The following is a 15,388-nucleotide window of genomic DNA, read 5'->3' on the forward strand; positions in this document are numbered from 1 at the left end:
CCCCCCAGGGGCCATGGTCCCTTGGTCAATGGCAGGGGCCTGAGGGCACTGTGGGTTTGTCTGAACCCTTTTTAAAGCCTCCAAGCGGGTATCTGCCGGCACACTTTGTAAAAGTGAATTGGATGATGATGATGATGATTTATACCCCACCCACCTGGCTGGGGAAACTCTGGGTGGCTCCCAACATCATAATAATAATAATAATAATAATAATAATAATAATAAAGCGATAAAACATCAAATATTAAAAACTTCCCTAAACAGGGCTGCATTCAGATGTCTGCTAAAAGTCAGATAGTTGTTTATTTCCTTGACATCTGATGGCAGGGCGTTCCACAGGGCGGGCGCCACTACCGAGAAGGCCCTTTGCCTGGTTCCCTGTAACCTCACTTCTCGCAGTGAGGGAACCACCAGAAGGCCCTCGGAGCTGGACCTCAGTGTCCAGTGCTAATCCTACTCACCCATTGAAATGAAAAGTAACCATGTTCAATGCACCTGTTCTGAGTGGGTTAAGCCTTGGATATGACTCATAGATACTTAGTTTACTTATATATATTTTTTACAAAAGAATAAGAACAAACACCACAAAGGAGCAAAAATCTACTGCTTTTATTCTTCCTTTTCTTTTTAATAAAAAAAAACAAGCATGAGGTAGTTGTTGTGTTAAGGAGGGGGGGGGACACCATAGAGAAATAGCAGTAGAAATGCTACGCTAGAGACACACACTACTAGATTTTTTTTTTCCTTTTTCATATAAAAATTAAATAATATAAAGATGCTCTGAGGAAATAAAAAATACATTGTCATACATTAAAAAGGAGAAAAAAGAGAAAGGCCAATACCTAAAATATTAGGTACAAGAACCTAGAGGGCCCCATCGCAGCAGGAACCCCTCACCGAGCCCACAGTGAAATTAACAAGAGCCCTAAATGGACCCCCGTTCCTTTCAGTGGGGCTGAGGCAGGAGGGCTTCCTGCCTGGAAAGTGGCCTGTGTTAACACAAACATCCAGGCTAGTGAGGTGACCCAGTTGCTGGAGATGGTTCTCTATTTTCGGAACAAGTTGTTAGAAGCACTCGCAGAGTGTGTAATAAGTGGCGGCAACACCTGCCTGCAAGGAAAGGGCCAGCATCCACCAGAAACATGGGGGCAGGGGGAAGGCTGCTTTCCTGCTGATGATGAACACAGAAAACATAGGGAAAGGACGGGAGGGGGGGCTTTCTCAGCCCCAGGGCCACATTCACCCGTGGGTAACTTCCCGGGGGCCGCATGCCAGTGCTGCATGGGGGCGAAAGGCAGAAGCAATGGAGGTACAGTAGGTTAGATTTAGAGGTGTGCCAACTTAAAGAGGTTCCTACAGCCCCACCTGCCCCTCCGCATTCTCCATGAGACAAACAGGAGGCAGTATTGCAGTTCAGGGACACAGCCCAGCACCTAGGAGGGCTGCATTGCCAGATCAAGAGGCCCATGGAGGTGTGTGCATCTTTGACCCCCCAGGACTGAGGCTCTCCACCCCCGTGGAAAGGCTTTCATTGCAGGGGAGGCAAAATTGACCTGTGGTCGTGAGCATGTCAGGGTGAAGGCTAAAGTGAAACTGTTGTCCGGGCCAATAAAACCTTCATACCGCTTGATTCGGCTGAACGTATAAACCGGCCCTAAATACTGCAACTCTCACATAAGGTGAGGGAGCAGGGATGTTCCAGCAGCATCGCAAGGGGGACAGGGGTGACCCTCTCTACTCAATCAGAAAAGTCAGCATCGGTAGAGGACGCAACCCAATAGGATGCCTGCCTGGGAGGTGGAGGGAAATTTCAAGAAATAGGTTGAGTGTTTCGGAACTGTTCCACATCCCCACTGTGCCCCCACCCCAACGCTTTCCTGCTGCTGGCTGTTGAGGACCAGGTTGGCTGGGGCTCCTTTTAAGCACCAGAAGAACACCAGATGAGCTGCAGCGCACTCGGAATACCTGCAGGCTGAATTCTACGTGCTGGTAGTAGAAATACATTACTGGAGCCCTTGGACCAAAGGCAAGTGGGAAAGGATCATCATATTGTTCCCTGGGCCCTTTTACTGGCCCTTTTCTCTGTGTTATTTTAACTGAGATCTGTTTGAACAAAATGTGCATTTGTGTTATGCTAATGCAAATTCATTTTTGGCATTTCCAGTTACGGATGCCATTAGGCACGGGGATTCTCTTTCCTGTTTTTAAAAGCATTAATTCTGGATAGTTGATATTTAATATAATTAAAATATTCCTATGGGGTAAAAAAAAACCAAAAACCCTCATCACATAGTCTTTAAGACTTGTAAAAAGCATCCCCCTCGAGGCTGAATTTGGAAAGTGCCCCTTTCCTCCTAATCTTGCAAATGAATTAAGCTGAATTGGTGCCAGGGGTTGGCAAAGGTATCCCTGCCCCCCAGTTAACGGGCTCAGCAGCTACAGACCAATACAACCATCCTTGCACGGGGTGGTGGGTTGAGGCAATGGCTTAGCCAGATGAGAGGCAGTGTACCCCACCTGTTTAGGCCCTACATCAGCAAAGGGTGACCCTTCCATAGGGTCCTGTGTTGACACGAGAGATTCTGGGTCGGTTTCACAAGTCACACAACCTACTGCTCCTCTGCAAGGCCAGATGGCCAAAAGGCCTCAAAAAAGCTGGAGCCAGAGACCGGCTTACTCTGTGCCATACAGAGGTGCAAACCTGACACTGGTGCCAACGTCAGAAGGGAGCAGCGCTTATTCCATTGCGCCAAGTCTCCTCCTGGCTGCATGGCAACCACCAAAAGGTGGCACTACGGGGTTGTGTGGGCTGGAGGGGGAAAATCCTGGTGGGATGAAAACACCCTGAGGGCCTTGTGTGGCCCACCCTGGCCCTTTGTGACCCCAGAATACCAGTCCATGGCACCTTCTTAACCCTCAGCAGCCACATAAAGGTAAAGGGACCCGTGACCATTAGGTCCAGTCGCAGACGACTCTGGGGTTGCGGCGCTCATCTCGCTTTATTGGCCAAGGGAGCCGGCGTACAGCTTCCGGTTCATGTGGCCAGCATGACTAAGCCGCTTCTGGCGAAACAGAGCAGCACACAGAAACACCGTTTACCTTCCCGCCGGAGTGGTACCTATTTATCTACTTGCACTTTGATGTGCTTTTGAACTGCTAGGTTGGCAGGAGCAGGGACTGAACAACAGGCGCTCACCTGGTCGCGGGGATTCAAACCGCCAACCTTCTGATCAGCAAGTCCTAGGCTCTGTGATTTAACCCACAGCGCCACCCGCGTCCCCAGCAGCTACATAAACGTTTCCAAAGTGGGTGCTGCAGGAGAACTGCTCACAAAATAAGACAGGCAGCAGCTTCTGGGGTTCTAACGCAAAGGCAAAATACTTGTGGGGTTGGGAGGAGGTCTCCATAGTAAAAACGTTTGGGAGGCACTGCTGTACCTTCTTACAGGAACACAGGAAGCTGCCTTATACGAGTCTATCTAGCTTGGTATTGTCTACTCTGTCTGGCAGCAGTGGCTCTCTGGGGGTTTCCAGGCCCTCCTCCTCCTCCAAACCAGGAACTGTGAGGCTATTTAGTACCATCGAGGGCTAAGCCTTATTTAATAGGTATTACGTTACTTCTAAGCTCTGCTCTGGTCAAAGGTTTATAGTCAACGGCCTCTTCAAAGATGGTGGACGCAGGCCACACTCTCAAACACTGAGGGTGAATTGATTATACTAGAGAGGCTGCTACACAAGAGGGGCTGCGACTGGCCCGTGGGGAAAGCCTTGCGCGGGTTGGCTTGCGCATCTTCTCCCCCTTCTGGAAGGGAGTCAGAGTCCCCGCTCTCAGCCGAGTCCAGGCTTTGGCCAGGCCTGGGGAAGCCAGTGTCTGTCTCAAGAAATTCAGCGGCCATCTTGTGGGCCTGCCCATCTATCCTGAGCAACACACTGTGGGCCTCAGGGTCACTCTCGTTTTCTTGGTCCCGGGACGCTTTGGTGAGGTTCAGGCTGGGGGACGCCTGCCGTGAGGAGTCCTCCGCATGGAGGTGTTCCCGTTCGCAGTCCTCAGAGAGAACAGGTTCCCCGTCCAGCACACAAAGCTGGGAGTCAAAATCTCGGTCAGAGGCTGAGAAGTCGGAGTGGACAATGACCTCTGCTTCCATCTGGTTGAGGCTGCTGGGGGCGTGTTCCTTGTTCACGTCATTCTGTATTATGAAAGAGACAAGCGAAGAGTAGGAACAGCGGTGAAATACTGCAAGGTGTGTTTATCGAAAAGCAGGAGGTGTGTCTTGAACAAACATAGGATGAGGAATACCTGGCTTGACAGCAGAACATATGAAAAGCATCTGCAGGTCTTAGTGAACACAAGCTTAACATGAGTCAACAGTGTGATGCAAGAGCAAAAAAGACGAATGCTATTCTAGGCTGCATCAACTGAAGTATAATGTCTCTGGGCCTTAAATTGAGGCTCATACAACAAAAAATAATATTTAGAATATACTGGACCCCATTATGTCTGTTTAAAAAAGCACTATCTAAGGTATCTAACTGCTGAAGATGCAACAGGGATAATGCTTCTCTAACATATGTGTTTTTTCATTGTCCTATATTGAAAGATTTTTGGCAGAAGATAACTGAAACTATCAACAGAACTGCACAGAACAACCTTGCATTTACAGAGCAAAATATCCTCTTGAATTATATACGCAGCACATGGAACCTTACAAAAGGACAATGTGGGTGCACTCTCTGTGCCCTTACCACAGCAAAAAGACTGATACTGATGACCTGGAAAAATAAAAATGTGGCTCCCTTCTATGATTACAGTGGTACCTCAGGTTAAGTATTTAATTCGTTCCATAGGTCTGTTCTTAACCTGAAACTGTTCTTAACCTGAAGCACCACTTTAGCTAATGGGGCCTCCTGCTGCCACCGCGCCGCCGGAGCCTGATTTCTGTTCTTATCCTGAAGCAAAGTTCTTAACCTGAAGCACTATTTCTGGGTTAGCGGAGTCTGTAACCTGAAGCATATGTAACCTGAAGCGTATGTAACCTGAGGTACCACTGTAGATTGAAAACTTATACAAACATATGAACAACTTGCATATAAACACAGAGTTGCAATGGGCAAATTCAATGATATTTGCAATCCATTCTTACAAATACTGTAATAGGTTAAGATCTGGTGATGTACACACACACAAAAAGTAGAATGTCCAGATCAAGGGAAGTCACTAGAGTCTGAGTCAGCCAAATTATGCTGACCGCTGGCACCAACCTGGGGAAATTCCTATAGGTGCTCTGTTGACAGAATGCACTTTATCCTGGTAAACTAGTCAACCAGGCATTCGGAGAAGCCAGGAATTTAAATGTAACTTCGCAGTCCCCAGTGTTATGTGAGCCCTGCAAACAAACCTTTCTCTTCTTGTTCCAAACAGCAAGAATCCCCCTGCTGGGAATACACACCGTAACAACCTCATAGACCAGCGCTTGCAGCAAGACCTTTTGCCCTCCATTGGACGCCATCTTCAATGATCCGTTCAAAGCCATGGTGGGATCTTTGGGAGCTGTGTCTCCATAGCCAGTGATGCTGTTTGCCCAGCTGCTCAGCGATTTCTCCCAGGGAGGCTACAGAATTGTAAGGAAAGGAAGGGACATTATCTCTGGTGCCACACAGGAAGATCCAAGGTCTGTGGGTGGAAATAAAGCCTAAGGGTTTTGGGGACACTTTGCTGCTGGGATTTGCAAGGCAAATGGAAGCAGTGGAAACAAACAAAGGGAAACTAAATGAACTTTCTTGTAACGTGAAAAAGGAAAAGGCTGTTCCTCACCAGCCTTTCCCAGATGTTTCAGACCGCAACTCCTGTCAGTCCCAGCCAGCACAGCTGTCTAAAACATCTGGAGACCACCAGTAAGGCTGCTCTTCTCCAACCAGTTTGAAGCCATGGTGAAATAATGAAATAAAGGCTTCGTTTCCACTGAGGTGAGTCTTGGCTGAGCCACTTTGGACTTAAGGTAGCCAAATGCAATAAGGAATTAATCCCAGCACATAATTAGTATGTCAGGGAGAAAGGTAGTCAACAGCTGCATGACATGCTAGCTTTCTAGGTGAGGGGATTAAAACTTTTTTTATTTTTTTTGTACAGAGGAGTATTCAGTGATGTGAGCCCTCATCTGCAGTCTAGCACTTTAGTGAGAATGAGGGCAAAAAGGGCCTCAACGAAGTGTATATGAACTCTTGCAAAGCGTTCTACTCTTTAATGAGTTTCTTACCGCTTAGTGATTTGTAACACAATAAAAATATTAAAGAGAGCTGGGTTAATTGCTTTAAAAAAAAAAGCAACAGAAACAGAATTTTGCAGTCTTCTGAAGTTAGGCAAATTTATTCAGCTTTACATCATTTCTTCCCCTGCTAGGTTCTGAATTTCTCTGGCTTTGGCTCACATGTTTCAAGTCTGCCTTTGCAGACTTAAGGGAACTAACTTGCTTGTTTGTTTGTGGGAGCGGGCAGGATGGAAGAATGAGTTTCTTGTCTTTCTGCCCCTAGGTGCTCAGCTTTGGACTAGTATGGATCGAGTAAATTCATTCACAAGGAAGGTTGATATATGATGTATGTGTTTCAAAAGGCCATGGGTTTTCTTCCCTTGTCAAAATTGCCAAAAGGAAAACAACATCAGCTAGGGATGGGCCCCTGTCTTTGCAAAGAGGTTCCCTTGTGTGGAGACACAGCCAAAACCTGACTAGAGGAGGAGGAAGAGGAAGGCAGCAAGATGGGAAATGAAAAAGAGAATTGGCCTTGCGAATTGGGCTGTTAACATGGCAGGAGAGAGAGAGAGAGAACGAACCACAGGCATGTGAGAGAAAGAATCAGGCAGCAGTGATGCTAAGACATTTTAAAATGGGAGGCTGACAGGCCTGTGGTTTATCTTGCATTGGATGATCTCCTTCAAGAGGTTTCAGCTGCATGGCCAAATCCTGCTCACTCCCCCCAGCCCCTGATCCCAGACTCAAAAACTTTTGCTTCATAAACCAGGCCAAAACCTGCTCCTCTGCGGCGTTCTCCAATCCCGTGGGCCACAAGTGTTACCCTGTTTGCAAGTCTAATTAAATTATACAGCTAGAAGAGAACTTGTCCAGGCTCCTTTATCCTCTCCTCCTCCTCCTCCTCCTCTCCGGGTTGCCATAAAAAACTACCATGCACAACACTTGGGGCCTTTGCCTGGCCTTTCAGAGCTTGAGCTGGTTAGCTCTCAAGTTGGCCTTTTCCAGATCCCAGAGTGGGACGGTTTCTCTGGGTGCTGGAGGCCCCCAGCTGGGGCAAAATGACTTGCTCTCAGGTGTTTTGAAAGGTACAGAGGCTGCTGTTCCCACCCACCCACTCCCCAACCTTCCCGCTAGCTGGAAATTGAAAATGGCGTACCACAGCCCTCCCACTCTTGCAAGGTGGACCCCGGGAGGCCTCCATATCCCCTGGCAATGCCAGGGTGTTGTCTCGCCTTCCCCTCCCACCCCAAAGCATGCCAGGTCCTGCTCTCAGTACCCCCAGCCCTATTTCATATCTTAGAGGAGGACCATAGGAATCTGTCTTATCCAAAGTCAGACCATTGGTCTATCGAACTCAAAACTGTCTACACTGACTGGCAGCAGCTTCTCTTCAGGGATTCTGGGAAGGAGATTCCCCCAGCCATTGGGGACGGAACCCGGGGCTTCCGCATTCAATGCAGATGCTCTAAAGCTGACCTATGATCCTTAGTCTGAAGCTGCCTTATACCAAGTTAGAGCCTTGGCCCATCTATCTAAGGTCCAGGGCCTTCTCAGTGATGGCTCCGACCTGGTGGAATGCTCTGTCCCATGAGACCAGGGCCCTGCAGAATTTAACTTCCTTCCGCAGGGCCTGTAAGACAGAACTATTCCGCCTGGCTTTCAATTTGAACCTGGCCTGATCTTTTGTTCCCTTTCCTTCCCTCCCCCTCCCCTTTCTGTGAAGATTGCCCGCTCTGGGATCCCACAGCTGGTTCTCCCCTGGTCTCCTCGCTGGCCCAAGTGGGACTAATTTAGCCAGCTAGCTCTGGTGATCATCTAATGTTTATTGGATGGATTTCCCCCCTAAATTGATTTTGGATTTTATTGTTATTTACACTTTATACCATATTTTATGCTGTTGTGGTTTTTTCAGCATCAATGAAGTGTTTTAGATTTTGTTGTTAGCTGCCCTGAGCCCGGTTTCCTGAACCAGGAAGGGTGGGGTATAAATAAAAATGTATTATTATTATTATTATTATTATTATTATTATTATTATTATTATCTCAGAGCTGTCTACACTGACTGGCAGCAGCTCTCAGACAGGGATGCTCTCCCAATCCTGCCTGAAGATGCTGTACATTGAATTCAGGACCTATGTTCTAGCCACTGAGCTACAGACCTTCAGATTCTAACACTGGATTATAAAGAGAAATGCAATCATGTTTTAACTCTGGGGGGGGAAAGATAAGATGAAACAGGAGGAAGGATTAGAGTAGAGGGACCTTCCCTGACATCTGTTTAGCATGCTGCTGTTCTGGCACGGAAACAGTGGAGCGGGTGAGAAATCAGAGTGTGATGCTTCCTAACACGAGGCTGACCTTGGCTCAAGTCGAGCTGACCTCGTTTCCACGTCAAAAGGTGGAGGGGAGCACACCAGATGTGTGTTTCTCTCGTGCCGTGACCTTTCCATGGCATGCCGTTGTCAATAATCCAGATGGGAAGGGACAAGGAAGGGTGAGCTGGGCACGTTAAAGAGCCTCCTTGTGCCAATCTTATTGCTGGGCCAATCCCTTGGGCAAGGACACCTTCCAAGCCAAGACTAAATCAGAACGCCTAAGACTCTTAAGTCAGGGTCCTTCTCACTCTTCAGCTCACAGTATATCTAACTCTGCACAACACCCACCAAAAATACACCACCAAAAAGTAAGACCAAAGGGGACACAAGTAAACATATCCAGATTTATAGGCATGGACGCAAATTTAGAAACGATTGCTAAACATTCAGTAAAATACTTCTCACCTTGGAGGGGAGGCCTGGGTGGCTGGGCTTCCCCAGCCACTCTGGGCGGCTTCCATCAAAATATTAAAATACCGTCATGCATCAAACATTAAAAGCTTCCCTAAGCAGGGCTGCCTTCAGATGTCTTCTAAAAGTCTGGTAGTTGTTGCTCTCTTTGGCATCTGGTGGGAGGGCGTTCCACAGGGTGGGTGCCACTACTGAGAAGGCCCTAGCTTGACTTCCCGCAGTGAGGGAACCGCCAGAAGGCCCTTGGCGCCAAATTAGGGTTACCAGACATCCTCATTTCCCGGGGACAGTCCCCGGATTTGCGAATAAGTCCCCAGACAAATTCCATCCCCGGAATGTCCCCGGATTTCATCTAATGTCCCCGGGAAATGCAGCAGTGGCAGTTTCAGCAGCCCGGAGCAGTTGGCTCTAGCTGGCTTCAGGAGCTGCTCGGAAGTCCCCATATGATGGTGGTGCAGGGGCTCTAAGATGCAGCTTCCGGGCTGCCTCCACCTTCCCTGACCCCAGCAACTAAGCTGTGAAGGGAGGCTTCATGCTGCCTATTGAAGCAGCCTCCCAATTCCTACTTGTGTGCAAGCCGGAGCGGGGCGGGGATCTCTCAGCTGTGAAGGGAGGCTTCACAGGAGGGGGCAGGGATCTCTCAGTTAGGCAACGGGAAGCCTCCCTTCCCAGCTGAGGGATCCCCACCCCCTCCTGCTCGCACACAAGTAGGAATGGGATTGGGACTACTCTGATGGCGAGGCATCATGCTGCCCGAGCCTTGCTGCCGCCACCACTCTCGGCCCTCCTTCTCCGCCTTCCATGCCTGACCCACCGCGCACTGCTTCCCTACCACCTCCACCACCACCAAAGAACCAACAACTCAGGGGCTGCCCAGGCTCATGGAGAAAGGAGATAGAAGCCTCGGAGGAAGGGGAAATGTGGTGGTTGAGGTCAAGGTGGCAGCTGCCCCTCTGCCACTGCCCTCGCTGCAGCATTAACGTCCCCAAATGTGTAGTAATCAATCAATCAATCAATCAATTAAAGTGTCTCCGGATTCATTGAAAAAATTCTGGTAACTGTCCAGGTTTGCTAACTGTTGATTGGCAGCTCCAAGGTTGACTCCCACCAGGTTCCTCCTACTATTCCTCTGCGTCCAACCAGTCCAACCAGCCCATGACAAGGCCTCACGTAGCCAAGAAACAGGCGTTTCTAGACTTATCTTTTATTAATGTAAAAATGTTAAGAGGGGCCCTTCTAGATCAGGCCAGTGGCCTATCTAGTCCAGCCTGTAATCACAGCAGCCCCAAGGAAATACCCATGGGGAACCCATCGTATGTCACTCTAACCCCTTTTAAAGTGATGCAGCCTGCCTCTCTGATAAGAAGGTAGGCATATTGGGGCTGACTGAGTTTGGATCAGATGCTACTACTTAATCTGTTCTAGAAGACTGTTCGGCTTCCAAAAACCGAGGATCAATGGGGTGGCTGCAAAGCCAATTGGGGGGATTAAAAACACGGCTTGGAAGCTGTTCGGCTTCCGAAAATTGTTCAAAAACCAGAGCAGTTACTTCTGGGGTTTTGGCATCCAGGAACCAAAACGTTCCAAAACGGAGGCGTTCGGGAACCAAGGTTTGACTGTACGGGCCAGATCTTGGTTAGGCAGCCACATTTCCTCCCCACCCTCAAACCTCATAGATGTGCTTTTAGAAAAATAGCAGCACAGACTCTGAGCTTCCCAACCCTCCCTCCTTTTCTGTAGAGATATAAAGTGGAAATCACACCCCAAAATCTGTCTCAAAATAAGGTCGGGGAACAACCGGCACCTGTCAATAATGGTTTGCGTAGAAGAAAATGAAGGACAAAGATGAAATCTTTTTACTGGGCCAACTGATGATTGGAAAACCAGAAAACTGTGAGAGTTTCAGCTGTCCCTTGTAGCTGAAACTGACCAGCAGCTACATTAAAAACCTAACCCAGGCTGGGCTGGTGGGTTAGCACAGACATCAAAGCCACCAGGACAAAGGAAATGAGTTTGCAGCAGCAGGATTAGCCAGCAGGGGCCTCTCAGTGGGTGTGAAAAGAGGGGGGTGGGTGAGGACTTCGAGATAAATGGATAAACACCCCTTCCCCATCACTTGCTCAAACCCCAAACAGCTCAGATGGAACAGCGAAGAAGAGTTGCGTTCATCCACGGTTTCCAAGTTAACCCGGGGTCTCAATGGATGATGAAGCCACATGGAGACTCTCCTACATGGAGACTCTTCAAAAGAGGGCAGGCCTCTTTCCTTCCCCCACCAAATGCTGACAGTAGTGGCAGAACACACACACACACCCCTCTGCAGGCCAGGCTTGAACATAGATTGTCTTTGCTCCCCTCTAGCGGCCAGCCAGGGGCGTGGAGACCAGGCGGAAGATGTCTCTCTGCCCGGCTTAAGGCTGAAACAAAACACTCGCAGCTGCTGTGCTCAGGGCACTCATGCCCAGGTCCCTCCCTGCCTGGCAAAGGCCCTGAGAGGCTCTGTGCTGTCCCTTTCCTTTCCAGCAGGACTTGGCCACTGTACTTCATGCTCTCCAGACTGGACTACCCCAATACGCTCTCGGTGGGGCTGCCCTTGAAGGGCGATTCAAAAAATTCAGCTTGTCTGATTTTGGCAGTGGTGGCAAGGAGGGGAGAAATTAAGAAAACAGGGTGCTAGGGTGGGCAGAGACCAGTGGTGGGGGTGCAAATCACCCCTTTCCCAGTCATCAGGTAGATTGTTTGATGAGTCCAGCAGAGGTGGCAACTCTTCACCTTTCCTCAGCAAATCTGCACACAACCACTGAAGGGGGGGTTGTGGGACAACTTCCCCCTCCGTCCCGCAATACTAGAGGGCAGAAGGCTAGCTTAGGGGGCACAGACTAGCTTTGGGGACTCAGGAGGATGGGGTGGGTTACATCTCCAGCATCTGGCACCTGAGGCAGCTGCCCCACTCTGGCAAGTGGCAGGGCTGGCTCTGATGTTTAGAGTCTGCATCTGCCTACTGAAGATAATATCGAGCCTGAAAGGAAAGGAAAGACCATGTGTTGCATCTCTTGGAAGATCTTATACTTCTGCTTCCTCAGACAAGCCTCACAGGGACCCGGAGATGACTCCTCCTGGCCACCTGACCTGCTGTACAGGTGTGTAAAGAGGGACATAGTAGATAGAGTCTTTTTCTCCCTCTCTCGTCAGATTGTCACTCCGGACATCCACTGAAGCCGAATGGTCGAAAATTCAGGATGAATACTTCTTCACGCAACAAATAGTTTAAGCTTGCCGTATTTAAAAAGTGAAAATCCGGACACAAAAGTTGTTGAGTTTTTAAAAATTACTTTTTGGCCGAACTCACTGAGCTTAAATGTGACATTCTGAACTATTTTTAATAGCTCAATCTACACTTCCGACATAGGCGCTGTTTATGAGGACCGAATCCCAGCTATGTCCAGGAAATTCCGGACATATGACAGCCCCAACAAACTATGGAAATCAATCCCACAAGAGGGAGTGATGACCACCACTTTGGATAGCTTTAAAAGAAGACTGGACAAAGTCATGGAGGAGAGGGCTATCAGTGGCTACTTGCCAAGAAGGTGGTGTTTTGCCTTTGCCACCAGAAGCCTATGAATACCAGTTGCTGGGATTCACAGGACGAGCGCTGCTGGGCTGGGGTCCTCCTCCTGGGCTTCCCAGAGGCATCAGGATGGCCACTGTGAGGACAGGACACTGAGCTAGATGGGCTCCCTTTGGCCTGATCCTGCAGCCAGGCTCTTTTTATGTTCTTATGTAAGCGGTTTACAAGCAGCTGAGCTGGAGCTATTATTCCCTTTTTAAATACAGTGGTACCTCAGGTTAATTCGTTCCGGAGGTCCGTTCTTAACCTGAAACTGTTCTTACCCTGAAGACCAATTTAGCTAATGGGGCCTCCTGCTGCTGCTGTGCCGCCGAAGCACAATTTCTGTTCTCATCCTGAAGCAAAGTTCTTGAAATCAAACCTTTATTAGGCATTGTACAAATAAAACCATAAAAGAGAAAATAACATGTAAGTGACTTAAAATATATATAAAAAGGCAGCGGTTGGCTACATACATATATATATATATACATATAGAGTCAGTGGTTTTCCTTGTTAACCTGCTCCTTGGAGGGCTGCTGCCAAAAACTCAGCTACCCCCGCCGTTACCCTTTGGTCGACGTCGGATAGGCAGAATCCCACACATTCACCTTGCTGGGGTTCCAGGCCACCCAAAAGAGGGGACAGCACGCGTTGACGGAGCGTACTGTACAATGGGCAATGAAAGAGAATATGCTCTACAGTGTCCGGGACATTCATAGAACATCTGCAGAGTCTCTTATTTCTAGGGATGTTTTGATATCTTCCCCAGACAAATGCTGAGGGAAAAACATTCAACCGGGAGCAAAGTTCTTAACCTGAAGCACTATTTCTGGGTTAGCGGAGTCTGTAACCTGAAGCGTATGTAACCCGAGGTACCACTGTACAGGGAATGGAAGATAAGAGAGGGTGAATTGCCCCAGGGCCATGTGGTGAGTCCTTGGTGGAGGCAGAGGACATGAACCCAGGTCCACTGCCATTTCTCCACCCGCAAAGAGCTGCACTGGTAAAACCTCTGGCTGTAAAGAAACTCTACCCTGCCCAGCTAAAGCTCTTGCCACCCGACTGCACTTTGCCCTCCTCCCCGTCTCCAGCTTGACGGCTGCTTTCTCTTCAGGGCTGGGGACCCGCAAGAAATGTCATGATTGACGCCAACGCAAAATCCCACGCGCTCGCCACACACTTGTTTCAGTCAATCTCCTAATTACCTTACACATTCTCCACAGGCTACAAAGACAGGCATAAACTGATTAGCTAAATTAGGCCAATTAAACATTCCCTAATGAAATGAAATGCTCCAGACAAACTCTGGGAAGCTTTAAAGCAAAAGGGTGGGAGGGGAGGGGCAAGCGAAGAGGGAGGAAAAGCAAAGGCGGCACAATTGGCAGGCAAAATAAGTTGCCGCGAAAGAAAGAAAAAGTTATAAAAGGATCTTGGAGCAGAAACTGCTATGACAGCAAGACTTGGGGGGTGGAGTGGGAGTGGGGATGACGCACAGGTGCAGAACCCCCCCCCCCCCGCCTGTCCATAAAACACACCAACCTCCAGAACCTTATGATGCAAATCTGTGCATGGGGCAATATCTGGCCACAGAAGGAGTCAGAGGAAGAATGTAAAGGTAAAGGTAAAGGGACCCCTGAACATTAGGTCCAGTCGTGATCGACTCTGGGGTTGCGGTGCTCATCTCGCTTTATTAGCCGAGGGAGCCGGCGTACAGCTTCCGGGTCATGTGGCCAGCATGACTAAGCCACTTCTGGCGAACCAGAGCAGCGCACGGAAACACCGTTTACCTTCCCGCCGGAGCGGTACCTATTTATCTACTTGTGCTATGACATGCTTTCGAACTGCTAGGTTGCCAGGAGCAGCGACCAAGAAACGGGAGCTCACCCCGTCGCGGGGATTCGAACCGCCGACCTTCTGATCGGCAAGTCCTAGGCTTTGTGGTTTAACCCACAGTGCCACCCGCGTCCCTCAGAGGAAAAAGAATGGTGCTCAAATCCATGACCATTTCTTGCACTCTGGCATGCAGTTTGCTGACACCAAGCCCCAACCAGCGAAGGGGAATGGGCTAAATACACATGCAGAACATCTTGGGAAGTAGTAAGTGGGAGCCACAGCAGGGATCACTGACGTCTCTTAAGACACATGATTTGGCTTGGTTCTGTACTGCAGAAGTTCTCTCTGGTACTCCAGGTTTAGCAGTTATTATTTTACACTACCTTAGCACAGGGATGGCTTAGCTCAGGGGACCGTTGCGTTTTCTAAGCCCGAGGGCACTGGTTGCCAGCAGGTCCTCCACTGAGGTCTTCCTATGGTATCTGTGAACCAGCCTCCTGCTCCTCTTCGCTGCTCCCTTGCTCACACAGCTGAAGGAGGACGCTGGAAAAGTGACTCTCTTCCCCACTTCCCCCTTCAGCTCTGTGTGCTCTTCAAGGTTCAGATTATTTTTGCTCAAGCTCACTTTTGCCCAGATCCTGTGATCCCAGCACACATTTTCTATATTGGCGGTGCAAGGCAGTGGGGCAGAGGCCTGATCCATGGGAGAGAACTGAATGGGGGTGGGTGAAGAGATGCTTGCTACACTCAACCAAAAAATCAAAATGTGCCTTTCAATTGGCTATCATGTGCTCCTGCACTTTCTTTGCAGAACTTATCTGGCCCCATCTGGATAGTCATAATCATTTTCACCCCAAACCAGACACTTCTTGGCTCCTTTCAGTTCTCCACCCCACCCCCAGCAATCACATT

General features: G+C 48.9%; 1 protein-coding gene across 2 annotated transcripts in view; it reads right to left on the reverse strand.

The window, feature by feature from the left end:
* Window positions 1-590: 590 nt before the first annotated feature.
* Window positions 591-15,388, reverse strand: part of IGDCC4 (immunoglobulin superfamily DCC subclass member 4) — a 78,585-nt gene continuing 63,787 nt past the window's right edge. For both annotated transcript variants that reach the window (XM_082198314.1, XM_082198313.1), the window contains exons 19-20: window positions 5,447-5,608; window positions 591-4,186 (exon numbers count right to left, since the gene is read on the reverse strand). In XM_082198314.1, the coding sequence (XP_082054440.1) occupies window positions 3,662-4,186; window positions 5,447-5,608 (687 nt within the window). In that variant the 3' untranslated portion in view covers window positions 591-3,661. The remainder of the gene's footprint in view (window positions 4,187-5,446; window positions 5,609-15,388) is intronic.

Source organism: Podarcis vaucheri (assembly GCF_965113315.1).
Source record: "Podarcis vaucheri genome assembly, chromosome: 14".
Taxonomy (NCBI): Eukaryota; Metazoa; Chordata; class Lepidosauria; order Squamata; family Lacertidae; genus Podarcis; species Podarcis vaucheri.